The 18,591-nt window shown below is 45.6% G+C and overlaps 1 protein-coding gene across 2 annotated transcripts in view; it reads right to left on the bottom strand.

Annotated features, from left to right (window-relative positions):
- LOC144932846 (integrin beta-1-like) overlaps positions 1-18,591 on the bottom strand; it is a 57,502-nt gene that overhangs the window by 4,124 nt on the left and 34,787 nt on the right. Inside the window, exons 5-16 of one of the 2 annotated variants that reach the window (XM_078857267.1) lie at positions 17,132-17,302; positions 14,108-14,349; positions 12,577-12,735; positions 11,687-11,782; positions 11,012-11,101; positions 9,938-10,078; positions 7,388-7,590; positions 5,273-5,514; positions 4,045-4,267; positions 2,589-2,658; positions 2,075-2,219; positions 1,421-1,587 (exon numbers count right to left, since the gene is read on the bottom strand). In XM_078857267.1, the coding sequence (XP_078713393.1) occupies positions 1,421-1,587; positions 2,075-2,219; positions 2,589-2,658; positions 4,045-4,267; positions 5,273-5,514; positions 7,388-7,590; positions 9,938-10,078; positions 11,012-11,101; positions 11,687-11,782; positions 12,577-12,735; positions 14,108-14,349; positions 17,132-17,302 (1,949 nt within the window). The remainder of the gene's footprint in view (positions 1-1,420; positions 1,588-2,074; positions 2,220-2,588; positions 2,659-4,044; positions 4,268-5,272; positions 5,515-7,387; positions 7,591-9,937; positions 10,079-11,011; positions 11,102-11,686; positions 11,783-12,576; positions 12,736-14,107; positions 14,350-17,131; positions 17,303-18,591) is intronic. The other variant, XM_078857266.1, reaches the window with a different exon arrangement.

Below are 18,591 nucleotides of genomic sequence, written 5' to 3'. Positions count from 1 at the left end.
GTTTCAGGCGTCATAGTTACGTCCTCCGATAATTTGTCTAGCAGCCCTACTAGTTCATCCAGTCCTTCATAGATAGCTGTAACAGCTTCTGATCGTGCACTCCAGCGTGTTTCAGACTCCCGCTTTACTGTGATGGGCACAGCTTTTTTTAACTCTTCCCAACGAATTGTTGAACGAGAGAAAAACAAATATATACTTTCAACTGTTCCAAAAAATGTGACGATAAGTGGATCCTGTTTAGCTGAGTGTACTCCTGCTAAGTTTAAGCTGTGGTTGTCACAGTTGACAAACAATGCTCTGTGATTGTTGTCACATATTCGTTGTTGAAGGCCGGATATATGCCCAGTCATCACAGCAGCATTGTCATAGCATTGTGCCCGACAGTCGGCTAGAGGTATGTTGTCAGATTTCAGTCTCTCGACGATGACTCTTTCTAGACTTGATGCATCTTTTGCATGTATCTCGATATAACCTAAACATGATTCTTTGATAGTTACTTTTTTAGTTTGAAAAACCACATCCACAAATCTTATGACCTGAGAAAGCTGTTCCCGATGTCCTATATCAGGAGTTGAGTCAAGTAAGATACCGTAGTACTTGTTTTTCCTGATATCACTCAACAATTGGTTCTTTACAGTCGACGCAAGTATGTGGATCAATTCATTCTGGATTTCCGGTGACAAATAAGAAACTGATCCCGGATTTTCTCCTGCGTGCTGTACGTGTTTTGCTAACAATGGGTCATACTGAGTAACGAGTTTGATCAGCGCGAGAAAGTTTCCAACATTTTTATCCTCATCCACATTCAAATTTTCCTCATGGCCACGTAGTGCCAAATTTTGTGAAACCAGAAACTTAATACAGGTGAGTATTCAAATATAAGGTACGAGCGACGTACACGTATAAGTGAGCCTTGTAGTAAATGCTGCTAAATGAAGGCCACGCTAGTGACTAAGGCTGAAAGACTGCGCCTGTCTGTTGTTTGGGACGTTCTTCCATGTAAGTTCTTAATAGGCGCGCGTACCAAAATGTAATTACATGACATGTACGCTGTGTGTGGCGGGATATATAAACTTTTAGGTTGAGGTGTAGATTTGTGCAGTAGTTTCAGGCTGCCGTGCCCGCCGCAATAAGTTATAATGTAACGTTGTAAGCCTCATTTTGGCGCCCCTTTACCTTTGCGCCCGGGGACATATGTACCCCCCTGCCCCCCCTAGCTACGCCTCTGTTCCAGACACTTCCCCCAGATGTCATCGCCAGGATGTTGGGTGGCGACCTCTTGCTATCCACTTTGGCTACTCGTCCCGTGCAACCACTCCAATCTATCGACGGCCCGGGCAGTATTGAGTGAGAAATGAAGGGCCAACTCGAATCTATCGACGGCCCGGGCAGTACTAAGTGAGGAATGAAGCGCTGGTACCGTGTCCCACTTGGCAGTGAGCTTCTCCTTCTCGAACTTGGCGAACTCGCGCCGGTCATGGATGGATGTCAGCAGCTTCCAGATGAGCAGCAGCGCGAGGCCAATGAGAACTATGCCGGCCACAACGCCCGCGATGATCGCCAGCACGTTGGGCTCCGCGGGGCACTCTGAACAGAGGCAGAGCATGGGTAGAGGTCAAATAATGAAACACTTTGACGTCATCCGTGCTCTGTTGACTTTCACTTCTGAAAGTGACTCCTGAAAGTTCGTTCTTCACTATAAAAGCTTAAAACGTATGTGGGACAAAGCCATGGCCGTCTGGGCACGGAACGCATAAAGAGGGGTTTGATGTGGGTACTATAATGTTATGCCACTCTTTAAAGAGCTGTAGGCAACACAGCCCTCCCGAGAGAATCATCCTGCGAGAAGGCCGAGGTGATTTACATGATTGCTCTCTGCTCTGGAATGAAACGAAAATGTTTGAACACATACGGGAGAATTCCTTTAACTCCTAAAATCACATTAAAACCATGCATGAGATGGTGGTAATCTGCGTTAAATTTATATCATTGTCCCTTCTCGCTGGTGCCCATCCCAGCGGCGAGGTGCGTGCAAAAGTCACGACCCCCTGCCCACCCCCCCTCCCCAGCTCACCTCTCTTCTCCTGCACCTCGACAGACGCGTTGCTGCCAGAGCCAGTGAACGTGAAGAAGAACCAACAGTCGTCATCGTCCTTCTGCTTGCAGTGCACGATCTGCTGCACGGCGCCCGGCTGCGTCAGCTCGGGCACAACGCGCACCTGCAAACGTACGCACACACGCACGCACACATACAAGGGCATGCACGTGCACACACGCACAAGCGCAAGAGACAAATATTCACCATGTAGCCATAGACACTTCGGGCAAGTGCTGCGCTAGCGAGCACCGTGATGATGCTTACACACCACAGGGACCAGTTGTGTTATTATTCGTTACTGATGTTAGACGTGGCTGGGTATAAAATCCCAGGTCAAATTGTGTATTTCTCCTTAACCCAGAGCAAATGTTTTTGCCTCTGTCTAAATAATAGGAATCTTTTGAGAGCAAAAATATGGATTCAAGTGGATCACGTGAAGGTATGGATCCTATGTTTGGTGTTGTTTAGGAAGTGCTTTTCCAAGCGTCACCTTCAGGCCACACTCTTCGCACGTTTCCTTGCGAGGCCCGTTAGCGAATGCGGCGCACTGCACGCAGTCTCTGCACACGCAGGGTTGCACAGAGGTAGAGGTGGGGGCGGTACAATGGGGGGGGGGGGCAGCTGTCATTTGCCGGCGGTAGTGGTGCTCGCCTACTGAGGGGCACTCAGCAAAAGTTATTTTTGGGGACCCCAGTTTAAATTCATATAATCCTCATGATATGACAGAAGAGATGAAGACAATAGATATACATTAAGTTAGATGGGTGAATAGATATGTTGACAAGATAGATATATTCATATATATTTGTGTTTGTATATATTCGAAACTTCACGTGGCCTAAAAGTGCACATAGCCTGGCACAGCACCGTGGTGATGTCACCGCAACTTAGTGGCGAATGGTGGCTGCTGTTGTATAAATTAAAAGGCGAACTGGAACCTACCAATTGTGATTTGAAGCTTTCGTGACATAACTGCAGGAATACTCTTTGGTTCTTTCGGTAATTTCACGTAATATTAAAAAATACTTTTTTTAAAACACGCTTTAATTAAATGTACTGTACTCGTAACGGCAATACTCCACAACTTCAAAAAGTGGCCCCGAAGCTTGCCATAACGTAAGGGACCGTGGTGATTTACAGCCAACGTCAGTTGAGCGTGGACAATTAGACCCAAGCCGAAACATAACATATAAAATAGATGGTTTAATTTTTTTTTATTTTAATGATAGAATATAGTATTGTCATTAGTATATGACATAAGTATACTAAGTTTGCAGTCGATAGCACATTGGGAAGTGGGTTAAAATTGAGTTACAAGATTTGAGGATACGACAACAACAGAGTGAGTTAATAAAAAGCGTGTAAAAAGATTGTTTAAATTTTTTTTAATGATAGAATATAGTATTGTCATCAGTAAGACCTAAGTATATGAAGTTTGCAGTCGATACCACATTGGGAAGTGGGTTAAAATTGAGTTACAATATTTGAGGATACGACAACAGACACAGTGAGTTAAATAAAAGCGTGTAAAAATAATAGGGCACGACGTTTCGATCGCAACGCAAGCAATCGACAATCGACGATTGCTTGCGTTGCGATCGAAACGTTGTGATCTATTGTTTATTATTTTTTCTACCTACATGACTTTACCGAAAGAACCAAAGAGTATGGAACCTAACAATGATACATCGACAAACCGTGATATATCAACTTCACACGAAATCTGAATCTTGCTCGGGGCCAAGTGGGGCCAGGTGTGGGATTAATGACGTGCTCGCCGCGTGTGTGACACGTCGGTCGGTACACAATTCAAACGGTATGACCGCGTCACGTGCACGCGGCTCGACCCGTTCATCAAATGCAACATCAGCGGCCCTGCCCAACAACAACCAAGCACCACCTGAGTCTTGGTTGTGCCAGTAGGGGAAAAAACAAGGTATCCTCACTTGTGCTCCTCGCACGCCTCTGGGCAGGTGGGGCACAGCTCACAGGTTGCGCCCTGGTAGCGTGGCTCTGAGCACCGGCACTTGCCGCACTCGCACACACCACGCCCGTTGCAGATCTGACCTCCACGGCCCTCGCAGCCGTGTGTGCCGAGCGCGCAGTCGCACGCGTTCCCCGTGAAGTTGGGGAAGCACACGCAGTGGCCGCAGTCACAGATACCATTACCTGCCGCCCCACAACCACACACAACCGCCACACAACAATATTAAGTGTGTCACGCAATGGATTGGGGTTTATATAAAAAACTAAAAAATTTAAATACTTTTTTTTAAACACGCTTTAATGAAATGTACTGTCCGAGCTGCCCCTGCCCCTTTCCCCCATCGCCCCTCCCCTCCTTCCACATCCCCCGCCCCTCGGCGTGGCTCCCGAGGCTTGCCATAACGTAAGGGACCGTGGTGATTTACATCCAACGTGAGTTGAGCGTGGACAATTAGGGCCGTAAAAAAGATCGTTTAAAAATACATATTTTTATTTTTAATGATAGAATATAGTATTGTCATGAGTATGACATACCTATACCAAGTTTGCAGTCGAAACGACATTGGGAAGACGTTTGAAATTGAGTTACAAGATTTGAGGATACGACAACAGACGGAGTGAGTTGAATAAAAGCGTGTAATAATAAAAAAATATTGTGGCCATCCCAACATTCACTCTGCCTCTCGTGGGGAGGCCTTTTTCTGGCAATCGTTTGACAAAATGGGTGGGATTTATTTGATTTATTGTTAAATCGATAAAGCAAGTGACCATCTGCTTCATCCCAAAAATATTTAAAATATTTATATTTTAATCCCAACAGTTTGAGAATCTTCTTTACCAATGTTTTCCAGCAACATTTGCCTAAGTAAGCAAACATTGCTCCAGTTTAAAATATTCGACCTGTCCCCAGACTCAGGCTTACTACCTTCCTTTATTCCACTGCCTATGACCGACCGCCTCTCAATACAAAATACATTTGCTCAATTTCCCTACAGCCTTGAAATTACGTCGCATTTGCACGAATTGTAACATCACAACGAGACCAAATGCCGAGGCTCCAAATTCGCATCCTACATACCGCTTCCTCCTATTCCACGGAGCACGACAAAACGGGTCACGGATGGCCACACGCGCCGATACAAACGCACACGTTGTAAGCAAAACACGCCCTCGTCGCACAGGCCTCACCGCCGCAGATCTTCCCGGCGGCCCGGTCGCAAGAGAAGTCGTCGCACTCGCACAGGTTGCCGAAGACGTGCTCGTTGGCGTTGTCGCGCTTGTGGCACACACACTCGCCGCACACACAGTCACCGCGCCCGCTGCACACCACCGACGAAGAGTTGTCACGCTTGCATGTCGCCTGAATGTCCTCCGAGTTCACCTCGTCTTTGCTGCACTCGCACAGCCGTCCGATGCGACCCTCGTTGCACCTGCAGACCACAAGGGGTGGACGAGTTGTGAACTTGTTTCACGTCGAGTAGGCCATCGTGGTCAATGTCATTAATGCCACCACAGCTGATCGCCATTGCTTCCTTCCTTTGGCTCGAATGGTTGTCGTAAGGTTACCACCCGACTTTCAAGGATTGCTCTAACGTTCTCATCACCACCTCCATCTGGAACGAAGTCTTCGCCTCAATGTGTAGTTGATACCTTCCTCAAGAAATGCTCAAAAATATTAACGTCACAACCATCTAGATTTACTTATACCCCTTGGTCATCACTCCAATGCCTGTCTTGGTAGTCTTCCCCCCTCCATCCTGAATACTTGCATGCCATCCACAACCTCATCTTCCTCATGACATCTACTACACTGTGATAACGTGTCTTGTATTATCAATCTGAAAGATTCCATAAGGTTCAGAACACTGTCCACATATACCTGTATTGAAAGATCCAATGCTTATTTTCTAGTGGCTTTGTTAAAGTCCAACTCTCTGTCTCTTATTTTAAGTCATTACTCCTGCAGTAAATATACATCTCTTCACCTGACAGTTGAGCTCTGCTTTTCCAAAATGGCATAAGTACTAAATTCCCATTGGGCAATAATAATTGGACACTAATCACAATCACAATATTTAGACAATGCAATACAACGAAATTTGTCGTTATACATTGTATAAAGGCTAAGAGGATAATTAGTCGTCCCGCCCTTTAACTATGTAATCACTGCTGGTGGAAATCTCATCCACTAGAGGGAGCACTAGAGAGTTCTAGGGCAGTGTTTCTCAAAACGTGGTCCCCGGAACCACCGGTGGTGCGCGACGGTCCTCCAGGTGGTCCGCCGGGCTGTGATGCAAATACAGGTTGATCCGAAAATAATGACAATGTTAACGTTCATACATTTTGTTTTGGACATTAATGAATATTTTATTTATGGTATTAAATTTTTATTAAAGTTCGGTAAACTACCCTGATTAAATTACCCTCTGATCTCTAAATACCCCCCCTCCCCCCCACCTTAAAACCTTTTTAGCTGCATTTAAAAATAACGTTTTTTTATGTTCCGGTAATATGAATAATTTTGTATGACTGGTATTGAGAGAGAGAGAAGTGAATGTGTTTTGTCAGTGGCAGTTGGGGGGCTGTGTGGTCCTTGGAAATGTTTGCATCAACTGAGTGGTCTGCATGCCTACCAAATTTTAGAAACACTGCTCGAGGGAACATTTCTAGGGCAGTGCTCCAGTCTTTGTGGACATGCGGCCTCACTTTCGATCCTCAACAAATTTTGCGGGACTGAGTCGTCAAAAAAAACATTTCGTGAACAATACTGGACATCTGAAACAGTGCCGCGGGCCACTTCCCACGGTGGACATGCAGTGTTCCATGGACGACAGGTTAGATAGATTCAATAGATTTTTTATATTTGCAGGAAGGGCCCAGTGAGCTGCTAGGCTCTATTTCGTGAGTGTCCTGCTACAGTACAGATGTTATACAGTACAGATGCTCGTGACACAAGTGTAGTAACGTAGACTGCGATACACAACACCGAGGATTGGTACGTGCGCTGCACACGTTACAGGAATAAGGAATTGGTGTAAAATGCAAAAAGAACATGACATCATTGTTTTACGAACAAAAACGAAGAAACCAAAAGCATTTCATGTAAATCACTGCTCTAGAGAGGGTGTTTTGGCCTCCCCTTCCACGCGAGCCAGAAGTCTTAGAAAAGAGGTGGGGGTGTGAGGCACACATTACCCCACCACCACGACCCCACCCATCGACTAAAGAGAGGTGTAATCATTTACACCGCTGGCCATCTAAACGCTTGCGCAAACCTGCGCACTCGCGCACGCACAGCCTCACCGGCAAGCGCCGCACTCAAGTCGTCCGTTGCCCTGGCTGCACTCGGGGCTGTCGGCTGTTCCGAGCGAGTGGCACGCGCACTCGCACACGAATTGCAGCGTCACCTCCACCTTCTCGTTAAAGCCGAGCGGGCGGATGGTGAGGCGCGCGTCCTCGCCCTCGTTCGGGCACCGCGTCGCCGTCACGCTGATGCTGAACGTCACCTGGTGGTCGGAGGGAGGGACACGGGGTTGGGAAGAAGGGCAAGGGATGGAGAGAGGTATGGAATCAGCAGGGGAGGGGTGGGAGGGAGGTGAAGGGAAGGTAGAGACATTATAAACAAGGCATGGAATGATGCGTCGATTCACCCATGGCAAATTATTATTACGCTTATGATACAAGCATCAAACGATGCTAATTAAAAACAATCATTTAGAATGCTGTTGGGCTCATGGGGCTAGGAGCACTGAACATAACCAGGAAGTAAACATGAGACGAAAATAATCTTGATATACTTGGGTCTTTCGGTAAAGTCACGTAGATAGATATTCTTAGGTTTTTTCGGTAAAGTCACATAGGTAAAAACATTAAAAAGTTAAATCAAATAAAAATAAAAATCACGACGTTTCGGAGGCAACACAAGCTTCCGTCTTCAGGTGGTACCGTCACAGCCACGACAGCTGTATCAAGTAAATGAGAGATTGCAGGAGTTACCACTGCGTTTATATAATGGTTGGAGAAGGTGGTGGGGCAAGGGCCGCATACTTATTATTAAAATGGTAAGGTGAGGCTTGAGACTAAGAATAGACTGCATAACAAAGGCTGAGCCTTTGTTATGCTGAGCCTTTGTTATGGAGAGGTGCGGTTTGTGACTCAACCTGTAACAAGAAGACCACCACTAAACATGGTAAAACAGTAATGGTTGTCTGTCAAATAAGATTGGCAAATAAGTGTAGTTAAATCTTTTTTGCATGGTTAATCACATCTTTCCAATGATTACTCAGTTTGTAACCGTCATCACGGTTGAAATTATGTCTGTGTTTGTATATTTGTATGGCTTCGTGTACAAACCTTTGATGGTAGCCAGGAGGTTTGCAGAGAACCTTGGTCTCGGAAAATACAATTTCATGAGAGCCCACCGAGTTGTAGCAATGATCGGCAACGGCCGAAGAATCAGTTCTGCCGTATTTCAGATCTGACTTGTGCTCGCGGACACGATCAGAAACATGACGTTTCGTTTCTCCAATGTAGCAATCACCACAAATGCAACTCAATTTGTAGACTCCAGGATACTGTAAGTCAGGAACGACATCCTTCACAGATGGAATCAAATCACGGATTTTATGCACTGTACTGAATCGGACTTGGATCTTATGTTTGTTTAGAATTTTGGAGATCTTTTTGGTCACGCCTGCTATGTATGGCAACGTGATAGTTTTGGTGTTGCCTCCGAAACGTCGTGATTTTTATTTTTATTTTATTTTATTTAACTTTTTTATGTTTTTACCTACGTGACTTTACCGAAAAAACCTAAGAATATGAATCATTGCAGTCACGAAAGCTTCAAATCTAGAATCACGTAGATAGGTTCAAAGAAAATAACAAAAAATAACAAATTAACTACGACGTTTCGATCGCAACACAAGCGTTCGTCATCCGGAAGAAAAAAGAGGGGGACAGCTGCTGAGGCAGACTGTTTTAAAGGTTTAAAATGGGTGTAGCCCATAAACGAAGTGGGCGGGGCTAGTGATGTTAATGTGAGAAATTAGCATGTAAATGTAACATCGGAGGGCGACCTCCAAGTCGAGGGCACAGAAGTGGCTGTGTTAATGTGAGAGATTATCATGTTCATGGACAACCGCAGAGCAGCAACGTCGAGCTCGGTGACCGAGGTGGCTTTTTTAGTGTGGGAAATTTAACCTGTTAATGTAAAATCAGAGAGCCGAAAATATGAATTCCTGCAGTCACAAAAGCTTTAAATCAAGATTTAATCTTTTCTTTAATCAACTAAAATAATACTCAAATTGTGCAATTGGTGCCGTGTAATGAAATGAAGAAATTATCTTTCGGAATCCTTGCAGAGCAGTGCATCACCTCATGTTAGGGAACGGCCTCTTGAAGATGATGTCACAGCAACTTGAGGTCCCTGCAATTGAGTCTGACTCACACTAGGTGGTGCTGCACCTCTTGGTAGAGGCGCTCATATCACGTGGCAATCAGATTGCAACGAGTTTAGCTGTTAGAGCTGGAATAGGTCAAATTGGGACTGCGACCAGCAAACTCGCTGGTGAGCAAGGTCACTCTAAAGAATGTGCCACTATCCTGGTCTTTTGAGTTCTCACCTGATTTCACAAATAATCTTGGCACTTGAACCCAGTTCAATCACAGGTTGCCGAAACCCAAGATTCAACGCTCTAACATTGCCAACTTTAACGGGCTCTCTCCAGCAGCACTCGCCTCCCCCCCTGCCTCGACCGTTAGAATGAAGCGGTGAGCTGACTCTCGTTTCGTTCCGAGAATGAAAATGGAGCGACTCTGCAGCGAGACGCTCGCTCACTTGCCCGCCCTGACCTCGTCGCCGATCTGGATGTTGGAGCAGGCGCGGCCACCGTCGCCCGTGCGCGTCTCGCCGTGCTTGCAGTGCGCCGTGTAGGCCACGTGCACTCCCTCCGGCACCTTCGTGTTCTCCAGGATCACCTCCGACGACAGCGCCTGTTCTCGCGCACGCGTCACCGCATGCACTGCTGTGAGCCTGTGCAGGTCTTTTTTTCGATTGTTCTCATCATAGCCTTGGTCTCGTAGACGACAACCTATGGAACTGTAGTCGAGTCTGAGTCGGTGAGATTCATTTAGTAATTCGCTTAGTCTAGCCGACTCAAGCATTAAAAAGATGTAGTCTACTTTCAGTTATTAAATGTTGGTGTGAGGTGCGTCCAATATTTGCCCAAGATATTGGGTATTGACTTGCCCCTTCATTCCTCTGGGGTTGATAAAATCACTAGTATTTTGTGGGGAAGTAGTCAACAGTGGTTTTCCTATGAAGAGACTCGCCCCCACCACAGGTATGTGGAATTAAAATTTCCACCACTGGCTCATGACTGTAAGCACAAGAACAGCATGGCCCCAATGTTCATTTGAGCAGGAAATTCATTAGGCTATTTTAAATATTATAAGGTCAGCCAATCAGCGCATTCAGTCATTGTTTTCAGTGTGCAGCTGTCACTATCAATGTTACCAAATGTTCTTGGTCTTTATCTTCATTCACATTTTTTATTTTCATCTCAATACAGTCAGTCATGCTTGGGTATTTGGTGGATAGTCATCATCATCGTCAAACTTTTAAATTTTGGTGCATACATTGTCGTTGACTAATATCAAAATATTAATTAAACATTGCTATTTTTACAACCAATTTCGCACACGCGCACACACATACAAGAGTGCATGTCCACTGACACGTATACATACATGCAAAGATGCGCACATGTACACGCACACACACTCGCACATGCATGCACACATGCGTACACGCCAATACACATGTATTTCCCACAGCTTAGCAAACAAAGTGTTGGTTCTTACATTTACACGAACGTGTGTGTGTTTGAGTGAGTGACCACACACGGATGGTGCGGCAGTTCCTACATTGTAGGCGTCGATGATGAGCTGGATCACATTGGACGAGTTGGAAGAGAGCACGCCTACTGCTGACTTGGGGATCAACTCACTCAGGCTCTGCTCAGTGACACAAACAGAAGATCACATGACTCATGGAGCCAGACGTCGCGTGACTCAGCGCAAATGTCACAGACTCACAGTCTCCACTTACCCGAACACTGCCTTAAAAGTATACATGGTACCAGTGATGTGTTGCATAATAACAAAAACCTGAAGTGTAGGGTAAGGGAAAAAATATATTCTATACTTTGTTCAAACAAAATTGTGGGTTTCTCTAAATTGTATTTTAATCTTTCCTCCAAATGTTTCCTAATTCTTTTTTTTTGCTCCTGGAATAATGAGATGAAGAAGGCATTCGTATCTCTCACAGAGCAGTGCAACCCTCTTTGTAAAACAACATTCCATAGCTGGAATGTATCCAAATTAAGCGTAATACCCAATATATTGTAACCGGGCTGTGGGCACCAACTCATGAGACTTGGTCTAATAGCAGGTGGCTATATGGATAAAACCCAGAATATTTGGAGTGCCAGTTGAACCCTTTGACCTCTGAGCTACCTGGCCGCCTAAGCATGTGGATTTCTGAGCATAATCTAGGTTGTTGTGGAGGAGTAAGCTGTGTGTGTGTGTGCGATCGCTTGCCCTGTAGACGTCGTGGAACTCATTGTTGACAGCAAAGATCGGTTGGATGTTTTTGTCCCCCAGCTTCTGCACCAGCTGCGCAACGGACGGGTAATCCTAAAGGGAAACGGAGGGAATGCAGACAGGGGTAGCCGAGGAGGCAAGGAGAACAATGATTCGATTCACCGATCAAAATCGATTATTGTGTTAAAAATACACGAGTCAAATCGTGCTCGTGAGATTCGATTGATATTCCTATCATTGTCCTTGTTGCGAATCTTGTTAATGATTTTGTAAAGCACATTGAGATGCTCGAAAGCAACAAGTGGTCAATATCCTATCATATTTTATTTATTGATCCATCTCTACCAGACCTGGGGTCAATTATAATTCCCAAACAGAGCAGCATGTGAGCTCAAATTACAATAACGTTGTGGTTGTAATTAATTATAATTGATACGATTATATTTGTATTTGACCGTAGGTGAGGTTAGCCCACCATGATCGGGTATTAGTATTAGAGATTGTGGGGCTGATGAAAGCAAGCGACTTGCATTCATATTATGAACAATGCTTGGTCTACAGAGCGCATAACTATGGGGAGTCATGTGACCTCTGCATATGGTAACCTGTTTAGAAGTTGACATAAAGTTACTCGCTAGGGGGTGCAGTGATCAAATCCAGATTGAGAATCTTCTCCTTGTTAAAACAGGAAACGGTGCAGAAATGTATCTTAGTCTTAAATGGTTTCAGGCAGTGGGAAGCATAATGGCAGGGCTTAGTTTCTCAATTATATTTTCCGGGTCTCTGGTAGAATGCAGTAGGCACATAACTAGTAGCCATACTAGATGCGGTGTGCCAGGTGCTGGAATCAAACCGTGGATAACGGTGTCTGAGTGCAAACGACTTACGTAGACATCGCTCTTCGTGTAGCCGCCCTCCCTGTCCAGGTGGCAGTGCCCGTCATTGGGTATGACAATGCCACCCAGTTTCCCGTCGCCCGCAAAGTGGAACCCGGCATCCGTGGAGAACACGAGCAGGCGCGTCACGTTGCGCCAGCGGATGTTGTCCTGCCAGGTGCACAGAGAAGTAACGTGGCAAAACGATAAAAGGTGCAAAGCGAGTCACAGATTGCGACGCAATGTGTAGATTCGCGCAACGCACAATGCAAGATGTCGTGCACAACGCAGAATGGGACCCCATAGTGTGGAACTCTCTGCCCCTCTTCAACTTCTTTTACCTTGCTGATCTCGTCAAGGAGCATAACCAATCATGCAAACTCTGAACATCTTCGCGGCGAACAAAGATGGTCACTGCAACGCGCTTACAGATGTACTTCTGCAACCACCTGGAATGCTCTTCCTTTAAATATTAGGAAGCCACTGGAGCTATGCACTTTCCAATCAAGATTAAAAACTAATTTCTTTAGAACTGCTTTTTGTGTTTAGTTTGTCATCCTTTCTCCCGCACCTCCGATTAGCACGGTTGGCTACGTACGATGCAAAATGTGTTTACATACGTACAAGTGAAGACTCAAGGCCCTTCTTTTTTCTCCTGCCCATGACCGACTGCTGCCCCCCCCCCCCCCGTGTATCTATCTATATATCTATCTTCTATCTATCTATCTTCTATCTATCTTTTTTATTTTTTTTTATATATAAAAGTTAAAAATTGTGGGTTTGTGGGTTTGCGTGTGGGTTTGTGTGTGGTCGCTCGCTTGGCTAGTTGCCACGCCGTAAGCCCCGCGGTCAGCAAGCGCTATTCCTTTTTCACATCCGTCAACTTTAGTTTAATTAGCGATTTAGTGCGATTTTTGTGCGCTTCACTATTATTTACTTATTTATGACGCGTGCACGACCATACCAACTCACGCGCCTTTGGTGGGGGGAACGGCCCTTGCCAAGTCACACGCCTTCGGTGGGAGTGAGGGGGACATTTTCTTTCGCGTTAAAAATGCTATAAAAATACACTAAACGCTCACGTTAATTCTTCACTGTGTCACGTCCCCCCCCACCTCGATGCGTGCAGTTACTAATATATACAGTCGCTAGATGCTAGCACTATAGGTAGTAGGTCTTTTATTTATTTATCACGCGCGCACGGCCATACCAACTCAAGCGCCTTTGGTAGGGGGGGGGGACATTTTCTTTCGCGTTAAAAATGCTATTAAAATCTTCACTGTGTGATGTCTCCCCCACCCCGATGCGTGCAGTTATTACTACTATACAGTCGCTAGATGTAGCAGGTACCACCACAGTCAGTATGCACTGCTATAATCATAGCAGGTACCACCACAGTATGCACTGCTGTAATCATAGCAGGTACCACCACAGTCAGTACGCACCGCTGTTACATTTTCAGAGTAGTTTTGAAATATTTTTAAGACCGGGGCAACGCCGGGTACTTCCTGCTAGTATCTTCTAAATAACCGTGGAAACGCACCTCGCACGCGGCGACCTGCATCATGGCGTCCAGACCACCCTCGGGAGAGTCGAGGTTCCCCGAGATCTTCTGGAGACTCACGAGCTCGTTGAACAGGCTGCCATTGCTCGTGAGCGGAAGCACATTGCGGTAGCTGAAGGGGCTGGTGCACACCTCCTCGCGGGTGCCGCACGGGTTGCGCAGCTTGGCGGGCGTTGTGCTGATGAAGGGCATCACCGTCTTGTCCACAAAGGAACCGAACCCTGGTACGACAGTGACAAGCGCCAGCGGTGATTGGCCGTGCGTGCAGATGCTCGGATGATTGTGAATGGTACCGGGCGCGAGGCGGCCGTGTGGCTCAGGGGGTCTGACCACTTGAGCTCACACGACTGACAAACCCTGGTGATCGAATCTGGGGTGTCAGGTGCCTGTCATTAAACGGGGGTTCAAATGTGTGACAGGTTGATGGTCTAAGCAGAAAATAACCATTGAATTAAACTGTGCCTTTTCACTTATTCCAGTTTTGAGAATTAAATGTTGCTTTAACTTACAAACAGCAATCATCCATAATAGAGGGTTTTGGGTTAGATTAATAGAGGGTTTTGGGTTTCGGTTAAGATCGCGATCTTACCCAAACCATCTATTATGGATAATATTGGTCGCGAAAGCCTACATGTGAAAGAGCAATCAATTATTGCCAGAAATATAAAAAAATGTGTAAAAGCCCAGTTTAAAGAGGAATATTGAAGTGATTAAAAATATTGTTGTGACATCGTTATCCAGGGCCACCGTTTGAAACAGGGTGGTGCACTGCTTGTTGCAAAAGACATATCGTAATCGTGAAGATTTAAATGTTGATGAGTGTTGTAGCAAATTGATTTCCGTTTTACATTAATGACGGTCGTATATTGAAGTGCTTGTCATTGTGTCTTAGTGACACTTTGGAGCCTCTAATGTGAAATGAATCTTATATCCCGACGATTATTTAAATAAATAATTTGCATTACACAATTTAAAAAAATTACTGCAACAGCACGAATCACAACAAGCGGTATTCAACAGGGGTCGAACAATTCACCACCGTGATTTGATAAATTGTCACAATTCAGGATCACTATTCAACTCAAGGCTTGATACATTTTCATACACATTGCAGGGAACGGTTGTGCCTGTACAGGAGTGATGTGAACGCAAAACATAAAATATATACATCTGGGAAAGAAATACAAACATTGATTCCTTGTCATGCGATTCAATGCAAGTTTTGCGAGCATTAATATTTCATTCATTAATATTTCATATTAGTCGATGCATTGGTCCATCCCTAATATGCAAAGGCTACTTGCTTGGTGTGGCATGCACGTTCATGATACATTGTTGGTAGCGTTTCAGGAATTTATTTAATTTATTACACCATTTAATAAAAAAAAATGTATCTCTAAATTGTTGCGTAATTGTGTGTCTTTCTGTTTTGATTGAAACAAATGACAGGCTTCATCTCACAGTTATTTTAGCTTTAGGCATTTCATTAATTAAATAACCTGCAGCTGTGCGATCGGAAGCGGAAAAGAGAAACCTGACACCTCTTGTTTAAAAATACACAACAATTACCGCTGCTGACAGACGATTAGGGGAGGAGGAACGTGAGATTCTGGCAACTGCTCAATCGTGTACTTTATGGCTTTTGGAAGACGCCCTTTGCTCCTGATCCCGTGCATGTCTGACGAGTTTGCAACTCACTTCTTGTTATTGGAGCAGTGGGAGGTGATAAAATGAGATTATTTTTGTAATTATTGCAGTTGCTGACCACAGGTCCAAAAAAGCCACAATTCAATGGGGCAAGCAGCTACATTAAAAAAAAGTATTTTTCAACAACAACAAAGTCAATGGCCCCAGCGTATTCAATGTCCCCTACAGAGAACTCATGCTCCGAACGGCCAGATCTTGAGCAGATATCGCTGGTCAGAGTATTTTCTGACAACCTCAACTGGCCCTCCAGATAGGGAGTGGTCCCTTCGGGACGTCTATAGCAGAAGACAGTGGTACGTCTAGTTGTAGACAACAGCAGTTAGGTAAAGTGCAGAGAACGCTGGCTCAAGCACTCTCTGGGAACATCAAGCAGACATCCACACACGGCTTAGCCCCTCCAGGACGTCTGTTATACCAGAAGGGCGATCGCGCTCTCCCTGGCTGGTATCAAAGACAAGACACATTGTGCTTCACACCTCCCCTTCTATACGTGGTTGTGTCAAACATCCTACTCGTGCGATTGTGCTGCAGAGATTTAAAAAGCGCATGGCATGAACGTGGACGCAAGGACCGGTAGTTACATTCGCCCCGTCCTGCCTGGGCTCCTCGCTAATTACAGGACGCCATCATAATTTGATTTATTTATGGCTCGTTTTGTACAAAGAGGCATTGCTGTTGTGTGAGATGCGACATGACCGTTGTTGCGGGGGGGGGGGCTTGATTTCACATCACTTCAGTGGGAAACCGTAACCTGCTGCAGACTAACGGTCTTGAAACTAAAACATCGTTCGTGTTGTTCCAAGCGCGCTTATTAATCGTGGCGCGGCTGCGTGCGCAACAGGCACTGTTTACAGTCCCTCCCCTCTAGGATATCGCCTGCGGGGAGATGGGGGGGTGATGCATTTTAGCTCTTAATACATCAAATTCAGATTCATTCAGGAATAGTAATGTGCAAGTGTGGCACTGCTCAATGTTTCATATATATATTTTCCGTGCTACAAATCCGGCAACCCGAGTTCGATTTCCCCCTCATGACCAATACGAGTGCCGAAGAACTGAACTGGTCCTGCGCCTCCCCTAGGTCGACTCAGCCTTAAACGTTGAGTACCCGCTGCTGTGTGTAAACATCAGCAACGGGGAGACAAAGGCGGCCAGATGGGATTCTGGCCACCCACTGCCTCGTAGGCTGTACCATCTTTAAGAAGGTGCTCACTAACCGCTTATTAATGGCACAAGTCTATAAGGGGGAGTGGGGAATCTTTGTAAGTGAGGTCGGGGGGTGGGCTCCGTGCTCACCGATGCGGAAGTCGCTGGTCACGTCCTTCATCCTGCGCTGCAGCTCCGTGCCGAGCTTCTTCACGTTCTCTAGGTCGTCCTTCATGGAGTAAGACAGGTCCATCAGGTAGTAGAGATCGATGGGGTAGTCCTCTGCACGGCGGAACGTCACGTTGAACACCTGCGGCTCACCTGCACGCGGTTAGGCGATGTCATTCGTCAAGAGAAAGTCGACGCATGTTCGCGCGCGTCTTAGACCACTTACCACACTTGAGAATGTTTTGGAACAGCAGCTATGAAGAAGGTTACAATGCGATATACTGTAATGTTTATATTTTATAAAGCAATAGAGCTGTGTTTGGTTCACTGCACTATGATCCCTGCGGAAAGCGGACCTTAGATCGATTCCCATCTACGGCTAACATTAGTGGCAAGTCCTGTACCTGAACCTGTAGTGCCTCCCAACCCACCTAAAAAACCAGCACCATCTGAATTGTTGATTATGCTGCCTCGCCCACCCCCTCTTCGCACAGCTTCACAAGGCTGCATTGATAAGGGTGGTGAAGTATGGTCAAACAACCTCCAATCCAGTATTGGATTGTCAAATTTGTGTTATCATTAGTCATAGCTATTAAAGCATCTCAATACAATGTGAGAACATAAACACACCATTGGAACCTCATTTGCCAGTAAAAAATATGATAATTGTTTTTTTACCCTTCTATCTGGCAACAAAACTGACACCTTTTTTACAAGGAGTCATGTTTGCATAGACCACACTATCTGCAGTCATCGGTTTTGTCGTGTGACCTCGAGCTGTGCAGCGGTGTTGATGCACTAATTCATTGCCATTGCAGCACGTTTACATGCATAATGACAATAGCGCCTGCATGCGGCATGAGGGGACTAGTGGCCACAGGAGTTAATGTCAGGGAGGTCAACCGACAGTACGAATGCACTAATCCCCTCACACCGCATGCAGGCTCTATTTTCATTACACATGTTTTGGCACGCAGCGTCATTTATGTGCTGTGAAGACGAGCCGTCGCCCGAAACTTCGCCTATCATATAAGTGTATTTTTCCTTTCATGGAAGTGCAATTGACGAATTCGTTTGTGTTAAATGTGCTTGTGAGCCACTGTAACGCTTCCTCACTAAATTATCTGCACCTAGGCTGGCCGCATTTTCAACAGACCAAGCCCTGACAAGCTTCTCAGTCAGCCTAGGTCATGGGTCGGCAATCTGCGGCTCCAGAGCCGCATGGGTCTCTTTAAGGGCTGCTTTGTGACATTATTTATTAAGGACCGTCTCGTATTTACACGCATTAATGGCCCTTGAAACGTTTTTTTATTACCGAATTCGAAAAAATGTCTCTTCTTGTTAGTTTGGTTTTGCCGACCCCTGGCCTAGGTCTACCAAAACTGTGCAGTGCATAGAGCGATGAGGAGGACGAGTAGTGTGGGTAGGTGGGTGTGTGTGGG

The sequence above is a fragment of the Lampetra fluviatilis genome, chromosome 1 (genome assembly GCF_964198595.1).
Source record: "Lampetra fluviatilis chromosome 1, kcLamFluv1.1, whole genome shotgun sequence".
Classification (NCBI taxonomy): domain Eukaryota; kingdom Metazoa; phylum Chordata; class Hyperoartia; order Petromyzontiformes; family Petromyzontidae; genus Lampetra; species Lampetra fluviatilis.
This window is presented reverse-complemented; position numbering and strand designations above follow the sequence as displayed.